Source organism: Chiloscyllium plagiosum, chromosome 27, assembly GCF_004010195.1.
Source record: "Chiloscyllium plagiosum isolate BGI_BamShark_2017 chromosome 27, ASM401019v2, whole genome shotgun sequence".
NCBI classification, from domain to species: Eukaryota; Metazoa; Chordata; class Chondrichthyes; order Orectolobiformes; family Hemiscylliidae; genus Chiloscyllium; species Chiloscyllium plagiosum.
The window spans coordinates 15,062,848-15,084,528 of NC_057736.1; the positions used below are offsets into that span (position 1 = coordinate 15,062,848).

Sequence of the window (21,681 nt, forward strand, 5' to 3'; positions counted from 1 at the left end):
GTAGTAAACTGGTCAAAGTGAAAATAAATCCAAGTGCCTCAAGCAGCAGTTACCTTTTATTTCTTAGTTCCAGTTTAATGAGTGTATAATTAAATTAGTCTGTGAAATTAATTTATATTTGATGTCCCGCAAAACCAAGTGGAAACTGAACAGTGTGACATATGAAGCAAGCTTCTGATACTATCAACAAGCAAAGAGAAAAATATATGGAGTTGCAGGGATTGTAAAGCTAAATTAGGATCCTCCCAGGTGAGATTACATCTTAATTTTTAATGACAGTCAGGAATATAGAACCCCTAAATTGTGGAAATAGGCTGTTAAGCCCGAGTCCATACTGACCCTCCAAAGAATATCCCACCGAGACCCAGCCCCCCAACCTAAAGTCCTGCATTTCCCACAGCTAATCCACCTAGGCTACACATCCCTGGATACCATGGCCAATTTAACATGGCCATACAATTTAACCTGCACATCTTTGCACTGTGGAGGAAACTGGAGCACCCAGAGGAAACCTATGCAGAAACAGGGAGAATGTGCAAACTCCACTCAGACAGTTGCCCAAGCGTGGAATCGATCACGGGTCCCTGGCAACAGTGCTAACCACTATGCCACCCCGAATGTTAGAAAAATGTGGATTGTTTAAGTGGTGTGCAAATATCTACATTGCATATAATTTATTTTGTGACTTAATCTAGGCAAAATCAGAAATCACATGGATAGAGAAGGACTTTGTCTCCTTAAAATGTAAGGTAAGATGCAACGCTTGCTATGCACATACCCTCTTTTCCAATCAACTGCACTATTTTACCTTGTTTGGCAAAGTTTCCACTAATGGCTTTGAAATGGAAGTTTCTGGCCTTGCTTTCTTCTCTCTTGAACTATGATACAACTTCCTAAATAACTTTTGTTAACTTTGTATGTGATGTACAATACAGTAAAATATTTTTGTCCTATTAAATACTCACACTCACCAGATACACTGCATTCATCTATTTCTTAGCAAATCTGCATGAATTCTGTTTTCTAAATTGACACTTCAGCATTTCCATAATTTCAATGATCAGTAGGTTTGAAATGCATGCACTCTGCATGTCTAACACAAATAATGTTGTTGAATCTTCAGTTTACTTATAAAAATATCTGGTGACAATGCACCAAGCAGCTGAACCATTTGAATATTTTTAAAGCAGAGTTAGATTCTTCATTGTCAAGGGAGACAGGACAATGGGGTTGGAGCAATACTAGACAGCAGTGATCTTATCAAATGACAGGGCAAGCTCAAGGAGCTTGTTTGCCTTACCTCTGCTTCACACTCACATTTTTGTGTGTAAAACAGTAAAACTTAATCTAAGCTTTATTTCTGTTTATGAAAATAGTCCGAAACCTTTGATTAACTACATATAGAATTATGGGAAAGGTTGATGAGCTAGATTATGTATCCTATGAAAAGTGTTATCCAGGAATGATGAAAGCAAATTTTCATCCTCTTGAACTTATCAGCAGCTTTTAAATAGTTATAGAGTAATAGAGTCATAGAGACGTACAGCATGGAAACAGACCCTTCAATCCAACCCGTTCATGCTGACCACGTTCAGCCTTTGTCCATTGTTGTCCAGCTGAGTGGAACTGTACTTATGTGGCTCCATTCTTATCCATCTAATTATGGCTAGGAAATTATTACTGGTAGCTTGTCTCCCATACTCATGCAGTTACCTCTGGTGTCCCTCAAGGATCCATCCTTAGGCCCCTGCTATTTCTGATATACATAATATCCCTCTTTGAAATCATTCAAAAGCACCTCTTTTTCTACATTTACACTTATGGCACCCAGTTCTATCTCACACCATCTCACTTGACTCCTCCACTATGCTTTAAATTGTCCTACTGTTTATCTGACATCCAATACGGCTTGGGCAGAAATGACCTTCAATTAAATATTGAGATTACAGATGTTATCACCAATCCCTGTCTCAACCCCAGGGAAAATACCTTGTCTATTTATCCTATCCATGCCCCTTATGATTTTATAAACCTCAATAAGGTCATCCCTCAGCCGCTGACACTCCAGGAAAAACAGCCCCAGCCTATTTGGCCTCTCCAACCCTGGCAACATCCTTGCAAATCTGAACCCTTTCAAATTTCACAACATCTTTCCGATAGGAAGGAGACCAGAATTGCACGCAATATTCCAACAGTGGCCTAACCAATGTCCTGTACAGCCACAACATGACCTCGCAACTCCTCTGCTCAATATTCTGACCAATAAAGAAAAGCAAACCAAATGCTGCCTTCTTAATCCTGTCTACCTGAAACTCTACATTCAAGGAACAACGAACCTGCACTCCAAGGTCTCTTTGTTCAGCAACACTCCCCAGGACCTTGCCATTAAGTGTATAAGTCCTGTTCTGATTTGCTTTTCTAAAATGCAGCACCTTGCCTTTATCTAAATTAAACTCCATCTACCACTCTTCAGCCCATTGGCCCATCTGATCAAGATCCTGTTGTAATCTGAGATAACCTTCTTCGCTGTCCAGTACACCTCCAATTTTGGTGTCATCTGCAAACTTACTAACTATACCTTCTATGTTCACACCCAAATCATTTATATGAACGACAATCCTTGTGACACACCACTGGTCACAGTCTGAAAAGCAGCCCTCCACCACCACCCTCTTTCTTCTACCTTCAAGCCAGTTTTGTATCCAAATGGTTAGCTCTCCCTGTAATCCATGAGAGCTAACCTTGCTAACTAGTCTCCCATTAGGAACCTTGTTAAACGCCTTACTGAAATCCCTATAGATCACGTGTATCATTTTGCCCTCATCAATCGTCTTTGTTATTTCTTCAAACAACTCAAATCAAGTTTGTGAGACATGATTTCTCATTCACAAAGCCATGCTGCCTGTCCCTAATCAGTCCTTGCCTTTCCAAATACATGTAAATCCCATCTCTGAGGATTCCCTCCAACAACTTGCCCATCACCGATGTCAGGCTCACTGTTCTATGGTTTTCTGACTTTTTCTTACCACCTTTCCTAAACACTGGCACCACGTTAGCCAATCTCCAGTCTTCCGACACCTCACCTGTGACTATCGATGGTACAAGTATCTCAACAAGAGGCCCAGCAATCACTTCCCTAGCTTCCCACAGAGTTCTAGGGTACACCTGATCAGGTCCTGGGGATTTATCCACTTGTATGCATTTCAAGACATCCAGCACCTCCTCCTTTGTGATATGGGCATTTTTCAAGATGTCACCATCTATTTGCCCACATTCTATGTCTTCCATATTCTTCTCCACAGCAAACACTGATGCAAAATACTTGTTTAGTATCTCCCCCATCTCCTGCGGCTCCATACATAGACTGCCTAACTGATCTTTAAGGTACCCTATTCTCTCCCTAGTTACCCTTTTATCTTTAATGTATTTGAAGATCTGGACCCCCGGGCGGGGTCTCTCTGTTCCGTGATCAGTCAATAAAAACTCGCAGTCGGTCTGGTCCATTAAGACTTCACACTTTATTTTTTATACGGCCGGGCACAGATCGTCCAGAAACACAGAGCTTAAACACTTCTGTGTTCCTCAGAGGAGCTGCGCACATAGCTTAAAACAAAGACATTTTTATTCTTTTCTTAAAGAGAGGTACTGGACATAATTATATAGTACATTAAGACAATTACCAATCAATTAACAGAATGGTTTTATTGACACCAACTCAACCCAATGTTATATCCTGGGAACCAACTTTGTTTTCCAACACTCAAGCTATTTTTATCTCACGGACCGAGTTTTCCACCTGCACTTGAAGGTCAGTTAGGATGGCCAGTAGTGTCTTATCTAGTTTAGTTATTTCTGTGCTGTAAAGGAAGCATTGTGTGGTAATCTTTGTTGAAGCAGACTGTGGTTAGTCAATTATACAGTTTTAGCAGGGTTAAAAGCCATTTTATGCAACTTCAAACAGAACTGTTAATTTGCAGCCTACAAGCCATTTTGTCATATTATTTGCTTTGAGAAGCCATTTTATTGCCACCTGAGTTAGTAAGAGCATGTATTAAGTGGTTGGTCCTGACAATGACTGGTTACCTCAGCCTGTATTCACATTTCAGATCCTCATATTTATAAAAACCCTGTGGTTTTTCCTTAACCCTAATCTATTGGTTAAACAAGACCTCCATTTTAGAGTTCTCATCTTGGCTTTAAAAGTCACCTTGTAATTTGGCTTCTCTCCATTTTGCAACCTCCTTCAGTCCTACAATCTTCCAATATACCAGCACTCCTTAAGTTCTTATCTCTTAAGCAGTCTAAATTTTAATTGCTATCCCATTGAACTATTTTACCAAGTGCCTTTGGCTTAACTAAGTTCTGGAATTCCTTCCTTACACTATTTTGTCACCCGTTCCCCATCCATCCACCTTGCTTTCCCCCTAGACTTCTTAAAGTCTGTCGCTTTGACCAAGTTTTTGGTCACTTGCCTTGATATCTCCTTCTGTGATTTGGTATCATATTTTGTTCCACAATACTGTGAAATTCTTTGGGACATTTTATTACATTAAAGTATCACATAATTGTTATAATGTCAAAGGAGGCCTTTTGTCCCATTTGACCTATTTTTAAACCATTTCTCTTTATTTTGTGTCACTCAGCCAAAACATATAAATACAAATTGGTATTAAGTCCTTCCACCAACGCTAGCAACCACTAAATCTTACAGGCCTGTCCCTGTGCCCCCCCCCCCCCCCAACCATCCTTTTATACAGTGATTTCCAGATATCCATGACAGTCTGGGCGAAAACTCTTTTCCTCAAATCCATTCTACACCTTAAAACTGTGCCCCCGGTTATTGACCCCACTTCTAAGGGGTAAGGTTTCTTCCCATCTACCTGCCTATGCACCTAAGACATATACCTCAATCAGATCCCCTTCAATTGTCTGTGCCCTAGGGAAAACAACTCTAGCCTATCTAGAATCTGTTCATTGTTGAATTGCTTCAGTCCAGAGGCATTCTGATGAATTTCTTCTGCATTCTCTTTAGTGCAATGACATTGACCCTATAGTATAGTGACCAGAACTGTACACAATACTCCAGCAGTGACCCAACTATAGTTATATCCAGTTTCTTAAGAACTCATTTGCTGTTCTGTACAATGCCTTGACTAATAAAGGCAAGTATCCCATATGCTTTCTTAGCCATGTATCTACCTGTCCTGGATCTATGGACTTGCACATCAAGGTCCCTCCAATACTCTGTACTTCCTGGGGTCCTACCGTTCATTGTGTACTCCCTTGCCTTGTTAATCCTCCCAAACATGTATCATCTCTTTTCAGGATTAAATTCAATTTGCCACCTTCAGCCCATCAATACCATCCTGTGGTCTAAGGCTTTACTCCTTGCTATTTACCACGTCACCAATATTGGTGTTATTGACAAACTCACGGATCATATTCCTAAATTTACACAAACACAGAAAACGGGAGTAGGAGTAGGCCATTCAGCCAATTGAGCCTGCTCCGCCATTCAATATGATCATGGCTGAATTCAGTATGCTGCTTTCCCTATATTTTAGGGGAGGTGATGCATAGTGGTATTATCACTGTTAATTGAGAGGCCCAGGTAGTGGTCTGGGGACCTCTGTTCGAATCCTGCCATGCTGAATTCAATAAAAAAAATTGGAGTTTAATGATGACCATGAATCCATTGCCAATTGTTAGGAAAACACCATCTGTTTCACAAATGTCCTTAAGAGAAGGAAACTGCCATCCTTATCTTATCTGGCCTACATGTGACTCCAGACCCTCAGCAATGTGATTGGCTCTTAACTGCCCTCTGGGCAATTAGGGAAAGGCAAAAAAATGTTGGCCTAGCCAGCAACACCCTCATCCCATGAATGAATTTTTATCTAGACCATTAATAAATACAGCTAACAGTAAGGGACCCAGCACTGTTGGACCACAGGCTTCCAGTTACAAATACACCTGTCAAGAGTGTGATGGAATAATCCCCTTTTGCCTGAATTAGTGCAGCTCCAACAACACTCAAGAAGCTTGACTCCGTTCAGGATAGAGCAGCAAGCTTGATCAACAGAACATGCACAAACATTCAGTCCTTCCACCATCTATGATTGGTAGCCTGATGTTATGCAGAAATTCACCAAGGCTCTTAGACAGCATCTTCTAAACACTCACGCACTACCATATAAAAGGACATGTGCAGCTAATATATAGGTCATGACAACCTACAAATTTCCCTTCAAGCCACTCACCATCCTGGTTGGCAATATTGCTGGGTCAAAATTCTGGAACTCACTCCCTAATGGCACTGTGTGTGACCTAACAAATGGATTGCAGCAGTTCAAGAAGGAAGCTAACTACTACCTTCTCAAGTGCAACTAAATGATCGGCAATAAATATTGGTCCAACTAGCAATGCCCAAATTCCACTAATGAATTAAAAATATCCCCTAAGGTCATTGTTTCCAGTGATACCATTCATTTTAAGTTTAAGTGATAGAGCAGCTATAGTTTTTTCCCCCTATTTTGTCCTGTTTGCATCTCTCCTCCAGTGATAGTGATTCATGCTAGAGTGTAAATTCACACCCATTGACAGCTCTCCTGTACCTTGTCAGTTGGTGTTTTTCATGCATGAGGTCGGATAGTTGACATCAAGCTGGTTTGGATGCATGACATTTTGCAGCCAGGCCTGATTCTATCTACCTTGTTTATTTTCTTGTGGAAGCTGTAATGAATAATAATGTCGCTAAAGTCTTCTATTTGACCTTCTTCACTTCTACAACTTGATCATACACTAATTATTTCCTGTTCACAAACCAGGGATGAAAAATGGAACCTTCCCCTTCTGTAGAGCTCAATACACCAGATAAGTTCAGGGCAGCATGAATAGGCTGTCAAGGAAAACTGATGTCACCAGTTAAACATTGATTATTGACTTTATTTTACTCCACCTGCCCCTCATTTCTTACAAACATATCAAAAATAGGCAAGAAAAGACTAATCAAGTTCATCTAGGAACCTTACTGAACAGTGGTCCAACTGTGGGTAATGCTAGCTGTGCAACCATCTCCTTTTTCTTCTCATTCTTATTCTTAAAATTATTTAAAATAGTGCCGGCTTGTGGCAACAGTGGAAAAGCTTTTCATTGTATTTTACTGTTTTTCTCACTGTAAAATACACGTGACAATAAAAATCTTACATTCCTTTCCCTGCTCCAGTGTCATCACCAATCTTAAACCCATGCCAGCAGCTTCTGTATCCTTTCTATATTCTTCCTTGATTGCCAGTTTCATCTCATGTTTGACACCACCTTCTGCTCCTCTGATTCTCTTCACACTCAATCTTGATCATGCAACTCACTGCTGCATTTATCACCCCACACTCATTAATACTGTCAGTGGTTTCTTATCCTTAAACAACTGTTTTGGCTTTGTTCCAAATTATTGTTATAATCCACAACCACCTGATAAAGAAGCAGCACTCCAAAAGCTAGTGCTTCCAAATAAATCTGTCGGACTATAACCTGGTGTTGTATGATTTTTAGCTTTGTACACCCCAGTCCAACACCAGCACCTCCAAATCATTCATTTTAATAGTTGCTATACTTCCAACAGCTTTCAGTGAAACCTTCACACTTGTTTTTTGTTGTTTCTGAATTTGACAACTTCAAAACTATTTTTGTTAACTTCCCACTGTCTTGAACTCTTTAAACTCCAACTTGTCTGTATCTTTACACCTGTTGTGACTCTTATGAATCCTGTCTTTTGTTAATTTATCTTGACTCCTCAACTCCAAAGCCTAAAGTAAGAATCCTTCTGATTTTCTTTAAAATCTTCTATGACCTCACCATGTTTTCCCAATACTTTCAGTTAGTGTTATATTCCTTTGGTTCTCAGTTTTTAGTCTCTTGAGTATCTTCCTTTTCTGTTAACCCATTGTAGGAAACACAGATTTTGTCAGCATGATTTTTCCCTTCTAAATTTCTCCAACTCTCTACTTCGCTTCTCCTTTAAAATCTGCATAACAGCCAGCTCATGGAACAAATGTTTGATAATTCCTGCTGATTTCTTCATTCCAGGCTAGGCATCTGCTTTCTATACACCTTTGTGGAGTGCATTGGTACTTTTTTATTTGAATGGAAGTTGTATTTGGTTTGACCTTCTTCAAAAGGGTACTCTAATAATCCCTGTGGTCTATGGACTGATCTTGACTGATCACTATTCAACTTCTGAACTGAATTCTCTTCTTTTAATTCACTCTTGGGTTGTGGGTGTCACTGGTTGGATGAGCATTTATCACCCATCCCTAACTGCTCAGAACAGCAATTAAGTGTCAATCACATTGTTGTGCGTCTGGAATCACAAGTAGGCCAGATCAGGTAATGATGGCAGATCTTGTTCACGAGTGATCCAGTTGAGTTTTTATGACAATTGCCAGTGGTTACATGGTTGTCATTAGGCTATCGTTATATTCTAGATCTTTATTGAATTAAAATTTTATGATCTACCATTGTGGAATTTGAGTTCATGTCCTTAGAATAGTAGCCTGGGGATTAGTATGGGAATTACTAGTCTAGTAATATTACCATTATGGCATTGCTTCCCTATAATTCTGTGTATTTTTACTGCCTGTTTTCAGAGTTGAGAGTAAGAAATGTTGCTTCTCTGGTTTCTTTTAGTGCCAAAGTGAAGGGAAAATTGGTGAAGTTGTAGTTATTGGAAGTTTTGTTATTTAAGTCATTTGATATTGATAATTACACCCAATATGATTAACTCAGTAGGGTTGAAAATTAACTTGTTTTCTACTCTTGCAATCAGCCCATTGGAATGTGTTAGATAAGATCTAACATCAACTATTGCATCAATCTTGTCTATCATTTCAACTAATTAGAATTAGTATTATCTATTTTGACCTGAATAATGCCGCTTTGTATATTTTCAACAAACTTTTTAAACCCATCAAATCAGCTCACCTAAGATTATTTGATCATGGTTATATATTTATTTAGCAAGCACATTGCTCTTAATTGCAACTGCATCTTTTAAGAAGAGATCTGATAAGTAGTTGATTGAAATTCCCTTCCCCCATTTTTGTCAAGTTGAAAGGATGGGGAAGAGGAACTGAGGCAAAAGACTGACGTGTGGAAGGAGAAGTGAAATAAACTGCAATGAATAGAAAATGGTTGGGATTAGATTATATATAATGCAGGATTAAATTTAGCCGGCTATGTTTGGAGAATTCTCACGACAAGGAGCAAAATTTAAGATTTCTCCATAATTGCTTCCATAAGAGATATTTGGCTAACTAGCAATCTGTTCCAAACTCAATTTTAAACATTTTTAAATCTTTAGCTTGTAGCGAGAACTTCTAAACTAAAATTTTTCAAAGCTAGTAATGAATTTTTGTCTTTTTATTTTTAATTTTTTATCCTTGTTGCATGAGCCACAGGTCAACTTCTGACACATTGTTCGTGTTGTAACTAACATAAGCAAGAAGAATGTTAATCTTGAAGTAGTTTTGCAAATTGCAGCTAATGCTTAAATTGGAATAGATTAGAGAAACTGAATCGTTGTGTAATTTACGTTGTAGTGCAATTGGTGAGTAATGAAATACACCTCTGAATAGCAGTACATTGCTGCTCTTGCATTCTAGCCCCCCTGAAGTGAATGCTTACTGAACTTGCATGTTAACCTTAAGAGAATCCTGAACTAGGATTCCTAAGTCCCTTTTTTTTTCAGATTTACGAAGCTTTTCCCAGTTTAGAAATAGCCTGCACCCTTATTCTTTCTGCCATAATGTATAACCTCACACTTTCTCCCATTGTATTCCGTTGCTATTTCTTTGCCCACTCACCTATCCTATCCAAGCTCTTCTGTAGCCTCCCTGCAACCTCAGCATTATCTGTCTCTCCACCTATCCTATGTCATCTGCACTGTAGCAACAATGCCCTCAGTTCCATCATCCAGATTGTTATTGTATAACACGAATCATTATAGTTCCAACAAGGGCCCCTGCAGAACTCCACTAGTCACCGGCTGCCATCCTGAAAAAGATCTCTTTATTCCCACTCTCTGCCTTCTGTTACTCAGTCAATCCTCTATCCAGATCAATACCTTGTCTCTAACACCATGGGCTCATATTTTATTTCGCAGGCCACTTTGTTAAAGCCCTTCTGGAAACCAAATCGATCATGTCCACCGGCTTTCCTCTGTTACCACCTCAAAGAATTCTAATAGATTTGTCAGGCATGACTACCCCTTGTCGAAGACAGAGTGACTCAGCCCTATTTTACTATTATCTTCTGTGAACACTTTTATCTGGTTTAAAAGCAGAGGTTTTATAACAATCCATTATCATAGCAAATAAATATCCAGAATCTATTCTGATTTCGGCTGGACTGATTGAAGGTAAAGCACCTTCTACTTTGTATAGGTTTAGGCAAGCTCTCAACTGCAGCAGAATTATGTTTGTTTCCTGTAATAGCTATCTCTGATCTGTATCAGTGAAATTTTCATCGTGCACTAAATACTGAATAATTTTGTACTCAGTCTTACGATCAGTTGGAGCTAGTTTCCCACACAACCTCTGTAGACAGAGAGGACTTGCGTCTTATTGGTATTTGTTAGATTTGAATTCAGATATGGAATGAATTATTTGGAGAACTCATGATTTTATTCTTTCTTGTAAATTTATTTCTAAACGTGAGCATCCAAATAATCCTGGAAAATGTTGCACCCATAGATACACATGCCCTGCAAGTGTAATCCTGGTATCCCAACACATAAAATGGAATTCGGAACATCTTATGAGGACCTCAGGTTTGGGGATAATGTATGAGCATGGATCGAGGTTTGCTTAACAACAGGAAACAGAAAGTTGGAATGAATGGGTCCTTTTCAGATTTGAAAGATGTAACTAATGGCATGCCTCAGGGACCAGTGCTGAGGCCATAGTTATTTAGAAGGTGTATTGTGTACTATAGACAAATTTGTGAATGGCACAAAAATAGGTCTGAAATCAAATGGTGAGGATGACACAAAGAGTCTGCAGAGTAATATAGATAGATGTCGGATGAACCCCACACTTCTGGGGCAGCACAGTGGCTCAGTGGTTAGCACTGCTGTGTCACAGTGCCAGGTTCAATTCCAGCCTCGGGGGACTGTCTGTATGGAGTTTGTATGTTCTCCCTGTGTCTATGCGGGTTTCGTCCCACAATCCAAAAATGTTAGCTGATTTGGCAATGTTAAATCGCCCATTGTGTCCAGGGATATGTAGGTTAGCCATGAGAAATGCAGGATTACAGGGATAGGCAAGGGGGTCTGGGTCTCGGTGGGATGCTCTTTGGAGAATTGGTGTGGACTTGTTTGGCTAAATGACCTGTTTCCACATTGTATGGATCCTATTCTATTAAGTGAGTGGGCCAAAAATTGGCAGATTGAAAATAATGTGGGTAACGTGAGGCTATAGTAAATCCTCTGTATCCGCAAAATCATGAATCATGAATTCACCTATCTGTACCAAAAAATATGTAAAAACAAAAATCAGCAACCAAGGGCAAAAATCGCATATCCCCTATAACCCACTTTTAAAGTAGTTCTGCACTCACGAATCTTAGCATTCGCTGGGCCTGTCAGGAATGGAATCATTGCATGCAGATATGGAGGAATGACTATATGTGCTTTGGATGGGAGAACAGAAGAGCTGAATATTATTTAATTGGAGAAAGCTGCAGAGAGATTTAAGAATTCTTGTCTGTGAATCAGAAAAAGCTAATATCTAAGTTCAGCAGGTAATAAGGAAGACAAACAGAATGTTGTCCTTTATTTCAAAGGGAATGGAATATAAATGTAGGAAGGTTTAGTAAAACTATGCAAGAAACTAGCCAGATGACAGCTTGAAAACTATGAACAGTTTTGGGCCTTTTATCCAAGGAAAGATATAATAACATTGGAGAAAATCCAGAGAAGGTTCAGTAGACCAATAACCGGTATGGAGGATTTGTCTTATGAGGCAGAGTTAATATATAGGATGGTCTATCTTAAGAAGAAATTTTGAGTAGATTGTACTCATTAAAATATAGAAGAATGAGAGATGACCTTATTGAAACATATAAGGTTGTTAGGGAACTTGACAGGGTAGATATAAATAAGTTGTTTATCACTGTAGGACAGTCTTTGACCAGACAGCATAATCTCAGAATCAACCCTTGTCCATTTAAGGCAGGTGAGGAGGAAACTCTTAGAGTCATAGAGATATACAGCATGGAAACAGACCCTTCGGTCCAACCTGTCCACGCCGACCGGATATCCCACCCCAATCTAGTCCCACCTGCCAGCACCCGGCCCATATCCCTCCAAACCCTTCCTATTCATATACCCATCCAAATGCCTAGTAAATGTTGCAATTGTACCAGCCCCCACCACATCCTCTGGCAGCTCATTCCATACACGTACCACCCTCTGCATGAAAACGTTGCCCCTTAGGTCTCTTTTATATCTTTCCCCTCTCACCCTAAACCTATGCCCTCTAGTTCTGGACTCCCCGATCCCAGGGAAAAGACTTTGTCTATTTATCTTATTTCAGAAGACAGTGAGTTTGTGGAATAATTTGCTGTAGAGGACTGTCAAGGCTGGGTTGTTAAGTATATTCAATGCTGAGATGGACAGATTTTTAATGAATAATGGAAATCAGGGGTTATAGGGAAAAACAGGAAAGTGGAGTTGGTGGTTATCAAGTCAGCAGAGATCTCATTGAATGACAGAGTAATGGGCTGAATTTCCTACTTTTGCTCCTACATCTTTTATGATCTCATAGTTTAGAAGAGTCGCGGTGATCTTATTGAAACGGACATGATTCTGAGGGGCTTGTAAAGGTAAATGCTAAGAAAATGTTTCTACTTTGGAGGGGACAGAGTTGCAGATTGAGGGGCTACTTGTTTAAAATTGAGATGCAAAGGAGTTTCTTCTCTGAGAGTGTGGAACCTCTGAAAGTTTCTACCCCAATGTAATTTTTTTTATTCACACGTTGGACATGGACATTGATGGTTGGCCAGCATTTTGTTGCCCATCCCTAGTTACCCTTGAGAAGGTGGTGGTGAGCTGGTACCTTAAACCATTGCAGTCCGCATGCTGTATGTTGACCCACAATACCATTAGGGAGGAAATTCCAGGATTTGACCCAATGACAGTGACAGATCACTCAAAGTATTTAAAGAGGAGCTGGATAGATTTTTGAAATATTGAGGCCTGGAACAGATCAGCCATGATCTTACAAAATGGCAGAGCAGGCTTGAGAGGCTGATCAGCCAACTATTGCTCCATATCTTGTGTTTTTATGGAAAGTTCTCATCAAGACAGTTTGATTCTGATTATAAGTTTAACTTGTCTGCTTTAATATTTGAAAAAAAAATTGACACTTAACTGTCAGTCACCATTAATATGTGCATTATCCTTTTACAATGCTTCTACCAATCAAAGTTGAGAGTGTGGTGCTAGAAAAGCACAGCATCCAAGGAGCAGGATAATCGACATTTCTGGCATAAACCCTTCATCAGGAATTTCCAGCATCATACTCTCAACTCTGATCTCCAGCACGTAGTCCTCACTTTCTCCTTCTACCAATTAGAGTCCACTTGCAAACCAATCAGCTTTCTCTCTTGTTGTTTTACCATTGCATTAGTATTTCTTGTGAATTGTCCTGATGAGTGCAGGATGGAAAGCTTCGATAAAATGTCTTTTTCTACAATTTACATGTTCTGCACTACCAGACAACTATTTTGAATATTATTGCATTATTGTGCAATAATAATTTATTTATCAAAATTGTCATTCAGATTAAGATTAAAAGTTTATAAATAATCTTGTTCTTTTTCACAATGTTTGTACAAAATTTATACAATCATTCATGGTCAAGTCATTATTGTATAATGGTAGTAAATATTGTTGTCTGAGATACAGGTCTCTCTAGCTTTCTTCATGTTATGAGCGTTGAGTACATATATAATATCAAACTACATTGATATGATCTGACCTAACTGTTTGATCAGTTTTATGATCAAAGTATAAGAGAAAATTTTCAAGCTTTGGATTTAATGTAGAGAGATTCAGAATTTTGGTATAGGCAATTTGGGATTGAGATTAGACAACCTGGAGCTGTTTTGCTTCAAAGGGCTTAAAAGAGAGGAGTCTTTTTGAATTATACAAAATATGATATGTTGTGGTTTTTATAATCCATGGCACCAGTTGGAAAATATGTTAGGATACAATAATGCCAAATGACAATCATTTCATGCAAAATGTGATTAATATGGAAATATAATTCTTGCTATAAAAATATCTTCATAGTTCAGCTACATTGTGCTAATGCTATTTGGTTATGCTCATGAGTTATAGCAGTGTGCATGTTGCAGATCCTCTTCTGATTACACAAGAATAGACAAGGATGTAACCTAATAGAGAAACAAACTGAGGGATTCCAGTCCCAAAGCTCGGGACACTGCCAAAGTTGGGCTCAGCAAGAAGAAATGAGAAAGTATTGCTTCAGTGATAGCAAGCTTGGATGTCTGAACCAGAAAACAGCATGACGCATGTTGATTCTTTACACAAACTTGTTGGAAATGCTCTTGATTGTCTTGAAAACAATAACAGTATATTTAAAAAGGAAACTTTCTTGTTTTGTTTTTGCAGCTTCTGAAGGAGTGGTGCATAAATAGGAAATTTGTGGTCTTTTTTTCTGTAGCAAAAGTTCAGGCGACTCAATTTTTTTTAAAGTTGTCAGTTGCATTTACTCTCCAGTTGTGCATTGAGTCAAAGCATTTGTAAAGGCCTAAAAAGATCATATTTGGTGAAATTTAAATTCTGCTTTCTGTCTGGCTAATAGATTCTTTTGAGTCTCAGATCTTATCTAGAATTGGGTTTCAGCGCAGGCTACTTCCTTCCTGTGGTATAATTTAGTTAGATGGTTCATTTAAATATTATTTGAGGCTGTAGCATCCTCATACTGTATGTTTGTACGTATTCAGTACAATATGCAGGCCATACCAGCTGTCTAAATGGCAAAATTATGGAAAAAGAGCCAAAAAGGTTCAATCTCCGCAAGATATTTTCCATTAATCGACGTAAAAAATGCCAACCTGAAATCTGCAACTTGGACTCATCAAAATTTGTTCAGGTACTTGTATGTCTATTTGCAAGTTCATCACCATTGGCTGGATTAAAGCAAAGCTAGTGAAAAAAAATTGCTTTCTGTTTGTAACTAAAGTGATACCATTTTAAGGGACAACTTGTCCTAAGATTGTCATGTTATTAGGTGTTGTTTTAGCAAAGTGAAAGCAATGATGTTACAAAGCTAATAGTGATGCATGTTTTTACAAGGAGTACCGATTGCACAATGCATGAGTGGCAGGAGGAGCATAGATAGTATTGTGCTTGAAGACGGATTGAAGAAGTGCTGTTCAAGGGTGTTGTAAGATGTCACATAATATTGCATATGCTAAATTAGCTTTGAAATTTTAGTGATAGTTAACCCTGAAGCTTCCATGGTAAAGTGTTTTCATTGCTGGAACTTATAAGGCTCCATTGTGCACTACATTTGCTGAATAGTGTTGTGGCTAAAATATCCATTGTTTCACTGGCTTTAGTTAATTGCAGATTAATTTAGAAATTAGGGGATTTGTGTTTCTGTGTTTATCTATTTTGTGAAGAGACTTGGACAATTGACACAAAGTCAAGGGTAGGACTGGAGGAATCTTTTGTCAGAGGGAACATGAGTGTATGAGTGCCTATGATATGGGGGAAAAGATGAGAAGTTTTAACAGCAAATTTAATGCAACACTTAATGTATGCAATCTAGTTAACAATGTGAAAAATTGCCCAGGGATATCCTGTGCACAGAAAGTGGGACAATTCCTGGCCAATTACTGCCCTCAGAGAAAATGTGGACTCCAGATGTTGGAGATCAGAGTCGAGAAGTGCGGCGCTGGAAAAGCACAGAAGGTCAGGCAGGTCATCAGGATATGAAGGGCTTATGCCCAAAATGTTGACTCTGCTGCTCCTCAGTTGCTGGCTAACCTGCTGTGGTTTTCCAGCGCCATACTTTTTGACAACTACCCTATCAGTTAGTTTTTGATCATCAGCAAAGCAATAGAAGTGGTAATCAACAATGCTACCAAGCAGTGCTTCTAAAGGAATAACCTGCTACTCAATTTGAATTCTGCCAGGGCTATTCAGCTATTGACCTCCTTACAGCCTTGGCCGAAACATGGACAAAAGAGAAGAACTCCAAAGGTGAGGTGAGAGTAACTGCCTTTGCTTCCTCAGGGCAGCATTTGGCATCAAGAAGCCCTGGTAAAACTAGAATCAATGGTAATCGGGGGTATGGGCAAGATCTCCGTTGGTTTGAGTCATACATAGTACAAAGGAAGATGGCTGTGCTTGTTGATCCTGCAGGACGTAAGTGCAGGAGTTCCTCCGGGTATTGTCCTCAGCCCAAGCATCTTCAGTTACTTCATTGATGACCTTTCCTCCATCATTAGGTCAGAAGAGAGGATGTTTGATGATTGCATATATTTAGCATAATCTACTACCTCCAGATATAAAATCCCTGAAGTTCAAGTAAATGCAGCAAGACTTGGAGAACATTTGAGCTTGAATTGATAAATAGCAAGCAAGATTCACTCCACACAGTGCCAGTCAGTGACCATTTCCAACAAGGGAGAACCTAGCCAATAATTTTATCGTTATTGAATCCCCACACCAACATACTGGGGGTGACCATTGACCAGATACTGAACTGGACCAGTCAGATAAATATTGTGGCTGCAAAATTAAATATAATGGAATATCCTGCACTTGTCTGGATGTTTGCAACTCTAACAACATTTAAGAAGCCCAGCATCATCCAGGACAAAGCAACCCATTTAATTGGCACATCAATCACCACCTTCAACATTCACTTCCCTCACCACTGATGCACAGTATCATGCAAGATACTAAATAATAACTACTAAAGTTTCTTCAGCAGCACCTTCCAAACACATAACTTCTATTACCTGGAAGGTCCAGGGCAGCAGATGCATGGGAATACCACCATCTGAAGTTACTTTCCAAGTCACTTGTCATCCTGACTTGGAAATATAACACCATTCCCTCATTATCACTGGATCAAAGTCTTGGGTTCTCCCTTCCTATCAGCTCTTTGGGTGTCCCCATAATTTAAGGACTGTAATTGTTCAAGAAAACAGTTCACCAACAAGTTTTCTAGGGCAATTAGGAGTGATCAATAAATGTTGGCCGAACCAGTGACACACTGAAACCTATGTATGATATCTAAAAAGTTGTTACTTTGTTTAATAAATAATAGCTAAGTATATGATCATGTGATCATTGGCCATAGCTTAGAATAAATTTTACAGCGGTGTTTGTCCACTGGAGATTTTATTGCTTTACCTTTTTTTTTCCAAGACCGATTTCTGCTTTGAACGTTTATTCACTTGTGATGTGGATTAGGGCAAGAGCCTTTCCTCTGGGCTCCTAATCTCTATCATCAGTTCAAAGAAGACAAAATGGCAAACTGTCACGCATTGCAGCAAGCAATAAATGACCAGAGGACAGACTTAATTAACGGCAACTGGGCAAATTGTTGATGCTGGAGAGCAATTCAGCCTCCAAGCTTGAAGGGGGCAGCAGGATTCAGTGGAAAGTAAATACAATGAAAAGTATCAAAATGGAAATGTTTTATTTCAAATTTTTAAAAGTTTAATTGAAAATGTCTTTTGCAACCAGGCAAGTTGTGGTTGAGAAGTGTTGTATCATTATCATAAACCCTTTCTACTAGTTGAGCTGTGACTAGTGCTACAAAGAGGCCTGCCATTGGGAGAGCACCATCACTAGCAAAAGCTTGTAGGCTGACAGGAAAATTCCTGTCAGACCCCTTTAATTGGCCTTAATTTTATTTCAGGCCTGATGGGCTACCCACTAGGTGTGGGCTGGCTGAACTGCTGCTTTGCACCTCCAAGCCTATATCTAAAAATCTGGTATGTGGCAAGACAAAAATGGGATACCAGAACTCTTGCTGTTGATAATGTTGTTTTAGTGCTTACAATCTCTATTCTCAGGCCTGCCTCCAGCAAAGGCTAAGAGACCAGTCTTAGCTTGAGTCAGTGGTAAAATTCATATCTTGGGTAATAAAGTTACTGATTAAAGTGGACACCTAGGAGTTTAGATCTAATCCAAGTTCACAGCCAATGTCAGTGCAGACCTTAAACCACAATCCAGTTACCCCTTCATGTTAACAGATCCAGTTACCCCTTCATGTTAACAGAAACACACACACACCATTCAATGGCTGATTATCCAACTCACTACTCTGTTCCCACTTTAGTCCTGAAAACTTTAACAAATCTTTTCTGAAAATTCATTTGGCATTCTTTGAAAATAGAATCAGGACCTCCTTGTGCCCTTTCTACCAGTAATGCAGAAAGGAATTAGCTGGTCATTTTTCTACACTGTTTATTGGATGATGCTAAGCATATTAAATTTAACTAGGCAAAATATTGGCACTTTAACCCTTCCTCAGAGAAATGAAGACTGACTCAGGATTTCATTTACACCATTAAAGCCTTGTTATACCATAGAAACAGGGAAGGGAACAGAGGAGAATTCATTAAAGAGATAAATGGCCAGGAAACAATAATCACTATTAACCAATTGTGACCCAATTAATAAAATGCGCTTAGTTATTTGATATGGTAAAGTCACCACAGTCCACGGACCATTAGACTGCTCGGTCACTAGAGACAGATGACTGGTGGTAGTTTAACCTGAGGGTCATCATGCCTTAGGCGAGGGGAAACATTGAGAAATAGAGTTTTTCTTGGTAAACCCAACCTTATCCATGCTGTTGCCATCATTCTGCATTACAAACTAGTTTGCAGTCAACTGAACTAACCAAGAACCCTTATTATTGCATTTTCAAAATTATCCCTTGTTATGGTTTAATGATAACCCACATTGTCTTATATTTAGTCCGCCTCTCTGTTGAATAAGAGGACCTGAATTGTGAAGGCAGTTAAATTTCTGTTCATCAAAAGTAACCCCTGCTTGAAGTGCATGTGAACATTTGGCTAAGATTGAAACATACTGCAAAAAAAATTGAAACTATTCAATTGAATTATTCAGTTAAATTCATGTATTCAATCGTTATCAGTTGACAATCAATCAATACCCATTGCTAAAAAGTAAAGGTTCGTGGTATCCAAAGAGAAGCAACTATCGACAGAACTGTACTGTAAATGTTAGCAGGTTTGGAGGCAGTGAGGAGGCTAGAAAAAAATGACTCCATTAATTATAAAACATGAATCACAAATTAACACACATATATTAGATTATTGATTAACTCATCAATGATCATCTAGCTGAAAACTATAATTATAGCCAATGACAAGTAATTGGATGGCAGTAATCTTGGTTCAAAATACTCACCTGTGATTTCTCATATTGGGTGTAATAAGTTTTTGCCGTGTATGTGCATGTGATCTGTTCTGAAGTCTGTCTGACAGTAGACCTGTTCTTTTTTTGATTGTCAGACATCAAGGAAGGCTTAGATTGTTTTATTGGGAGATGTGAATGATTTATATTTAGAGGCAATGGCAGCAGCCTATACATTAATAGTGGATTCTATGAATCTTGAAGGGTCAAGGTGAGTGTCAAAAATGTTTGCTTGTAAACGGTTGTCCTTTAAATTATTCATTTACTTCCAAGGTGAAAGAGAACTAGACTCCTGTGGATAGCTATTAGCAATTCTACCAAGATAAGGTTGTATGATTCATTTACAATGAGGAAAGAAGCAAAGCAAATATTAGGTTACAGGCTTTCCTAAAATATTACTTAATACAGACAGTATTTTGACATTGCCTGGATCAGGAAAGAAGAAGCAAATAGAGGCAATAGAGTCTTTATAGGCAGTCTCCTTTAGGGATCTGAACAACATGGGCTGTGGCAAGATGTGTGACAGAATCAGATGAGAAATGCAACAAGGTCCACCTCAAGGCCAGATAATCTTTTATGCTTTTCACAAGTGACATGACAATGTGAGAGTATTAATGTTTGTTTAATTCCTTGTTTTTCCACAACTTGCCACATTAATTTTAAGCTTTCCACTTTAGCAAACCCGCCGAATGAGTTCGACACCAGGAAAACTCAATACGGAAACCAAATCATGAACTTGGTGAATTCACATAATGTTTGCTCTGTGAGACCTCCATGTTGCCTATGACCAAACTGCAGTCCAGGGCATGATCAGTGGACACCAGGAAACACACTCCTCCTCCATGGGTATAGTCATCAGGGATCTGCCAACACATCATGACCATCTTGGCACTTCTACTATTTACTGACAGTGTGCTCAGACTTTCATTGCAGGGTGCACCAACAATAATCTTCAGCAGAGTTACCTTGTGCAAAGGGATAGCACCTAACTTATAGAGTGGACCAGGCTGTATCTCTGGGATGCTCACATGCTCCCTTAGTATTCACTTATTTAGTGCCTACCTGCATGCTCACAGAATGCTTACCATGACTTGTTTTGCCCTGCCTTGCTAATTGGCGCAGTCACAAAAACAAGCAGCTTACCTTGCTGCTAAGCCATTCTTGGTCAAAGGGATATAAATCTTGTTCAACAATAATGTGCTCTGTCAATGTCACTCCTCTACCATTTAGCAGCAGCTTACATGACAAACACACTGCTTGTTTAGCAAGCAACAGCCATGTTTCAAAGTCTTAAAGATGCAGTCCTAACTGAAATTCACGGAGGCATCCATCAGCCGGGGGACCCAATAAGGACACCCTCCCATGCCAGTCAGGAGTGTCTACCATGTTCAGACATTTTGTCAGGATTTTCATGGTCAGGGGTCAGTGCTTCAGCAGTACAGAGTGTGGGCCATGGTCAGTCTGTTGGGCTGTGTAATGGCAAGTCTGAGGTGGGGTGTTAGGCTAACGTGGTTGGGGAGATATACAGGCACTAGTCAGAGGTCTGGGCACATCTTGTCTGGGGCTTCCTACTCATGTCAATTGAAGGAGTGGTCCATGGTCAGTCTGGCTAATCCATCCACATGGTGCAAGTGCAGCTGTTGCTGTGGGACAAAGCCTGAGCAGGTTACTCTTAGGGACTGTGTACTGCAGGCTGTGGGCAAGAGCAGAGTGTGATTGTGAATGGATGTTCAAAGAGGATTTTTAAAGAGTGCAAGACATTAAAAATGGCTTTGTGTAATGCAAGAGGTGGGGATCATCCACAAACAGGAGCACCCTGGTTTCAAGGTAGATGGGGAAGGACAATGAACAAAACACCGGCATGGCTACCTCATATGTTAGGGGCTGTGTAGGCAAATATAGACGGTTTAGTTGGGAACTTGGGGATGTGTGAAGTCTGAAGGGTTAACAGGATAGACTACTAGGAAGACAGTGTAGATGTTTGGGGGCTCACTGTTTCAAGCAAAGGCTGGAAACCACTGGCAGAGGAGCACTTAGTGTCACGTTCCATCATGATATAAATCAAAGTGTGCAGTAGGAAAGAAATTGCCTGAAAGCACATTCAGAGTGGGCTGGTATGTGCCTGGTACAGATTGATATTCTTTCTCTCCCTCCCAATACATCTTAATGCATTAGCTGCCCCCATAGCT

At 39.5% G+C, this 21,681-nt stretch overlaps 1 protein-coding gene across 7 annotated transcripts in view; it reads left to right on the plus strand.

The window, feature by feature from the left end:
* The window catches only part of LOC122563584 (ribosomal protein S6 kinase 2 alpha-like), a 214,021-nt gene that overhangs the window by 96,270 nt on the left and 96,070 nt on the right, over window positions 1-21,681 (plus strand). For 5 of the 7 annotated variants that reach the window (XM_043717500.1, XM_043717501.1, XM_043717494.1 and 2 more), the window contains one exon: window positions 696-749. The exons of 1 other annotated variant lie outside the window; for it this stretch is intronic. In XM_043717500.1, coding sequence (XP_043573435.1) covers window positions 696-749 — 54 coding nt within the window. Of the gene's footprint in view, window positions 1-695; window positions 750-15,001; window positions 15,177-21,681 lie in introns of those variants that run through there. One more of the 7 variants, XM_043717498.1, reaches the window with a different exon arrangement.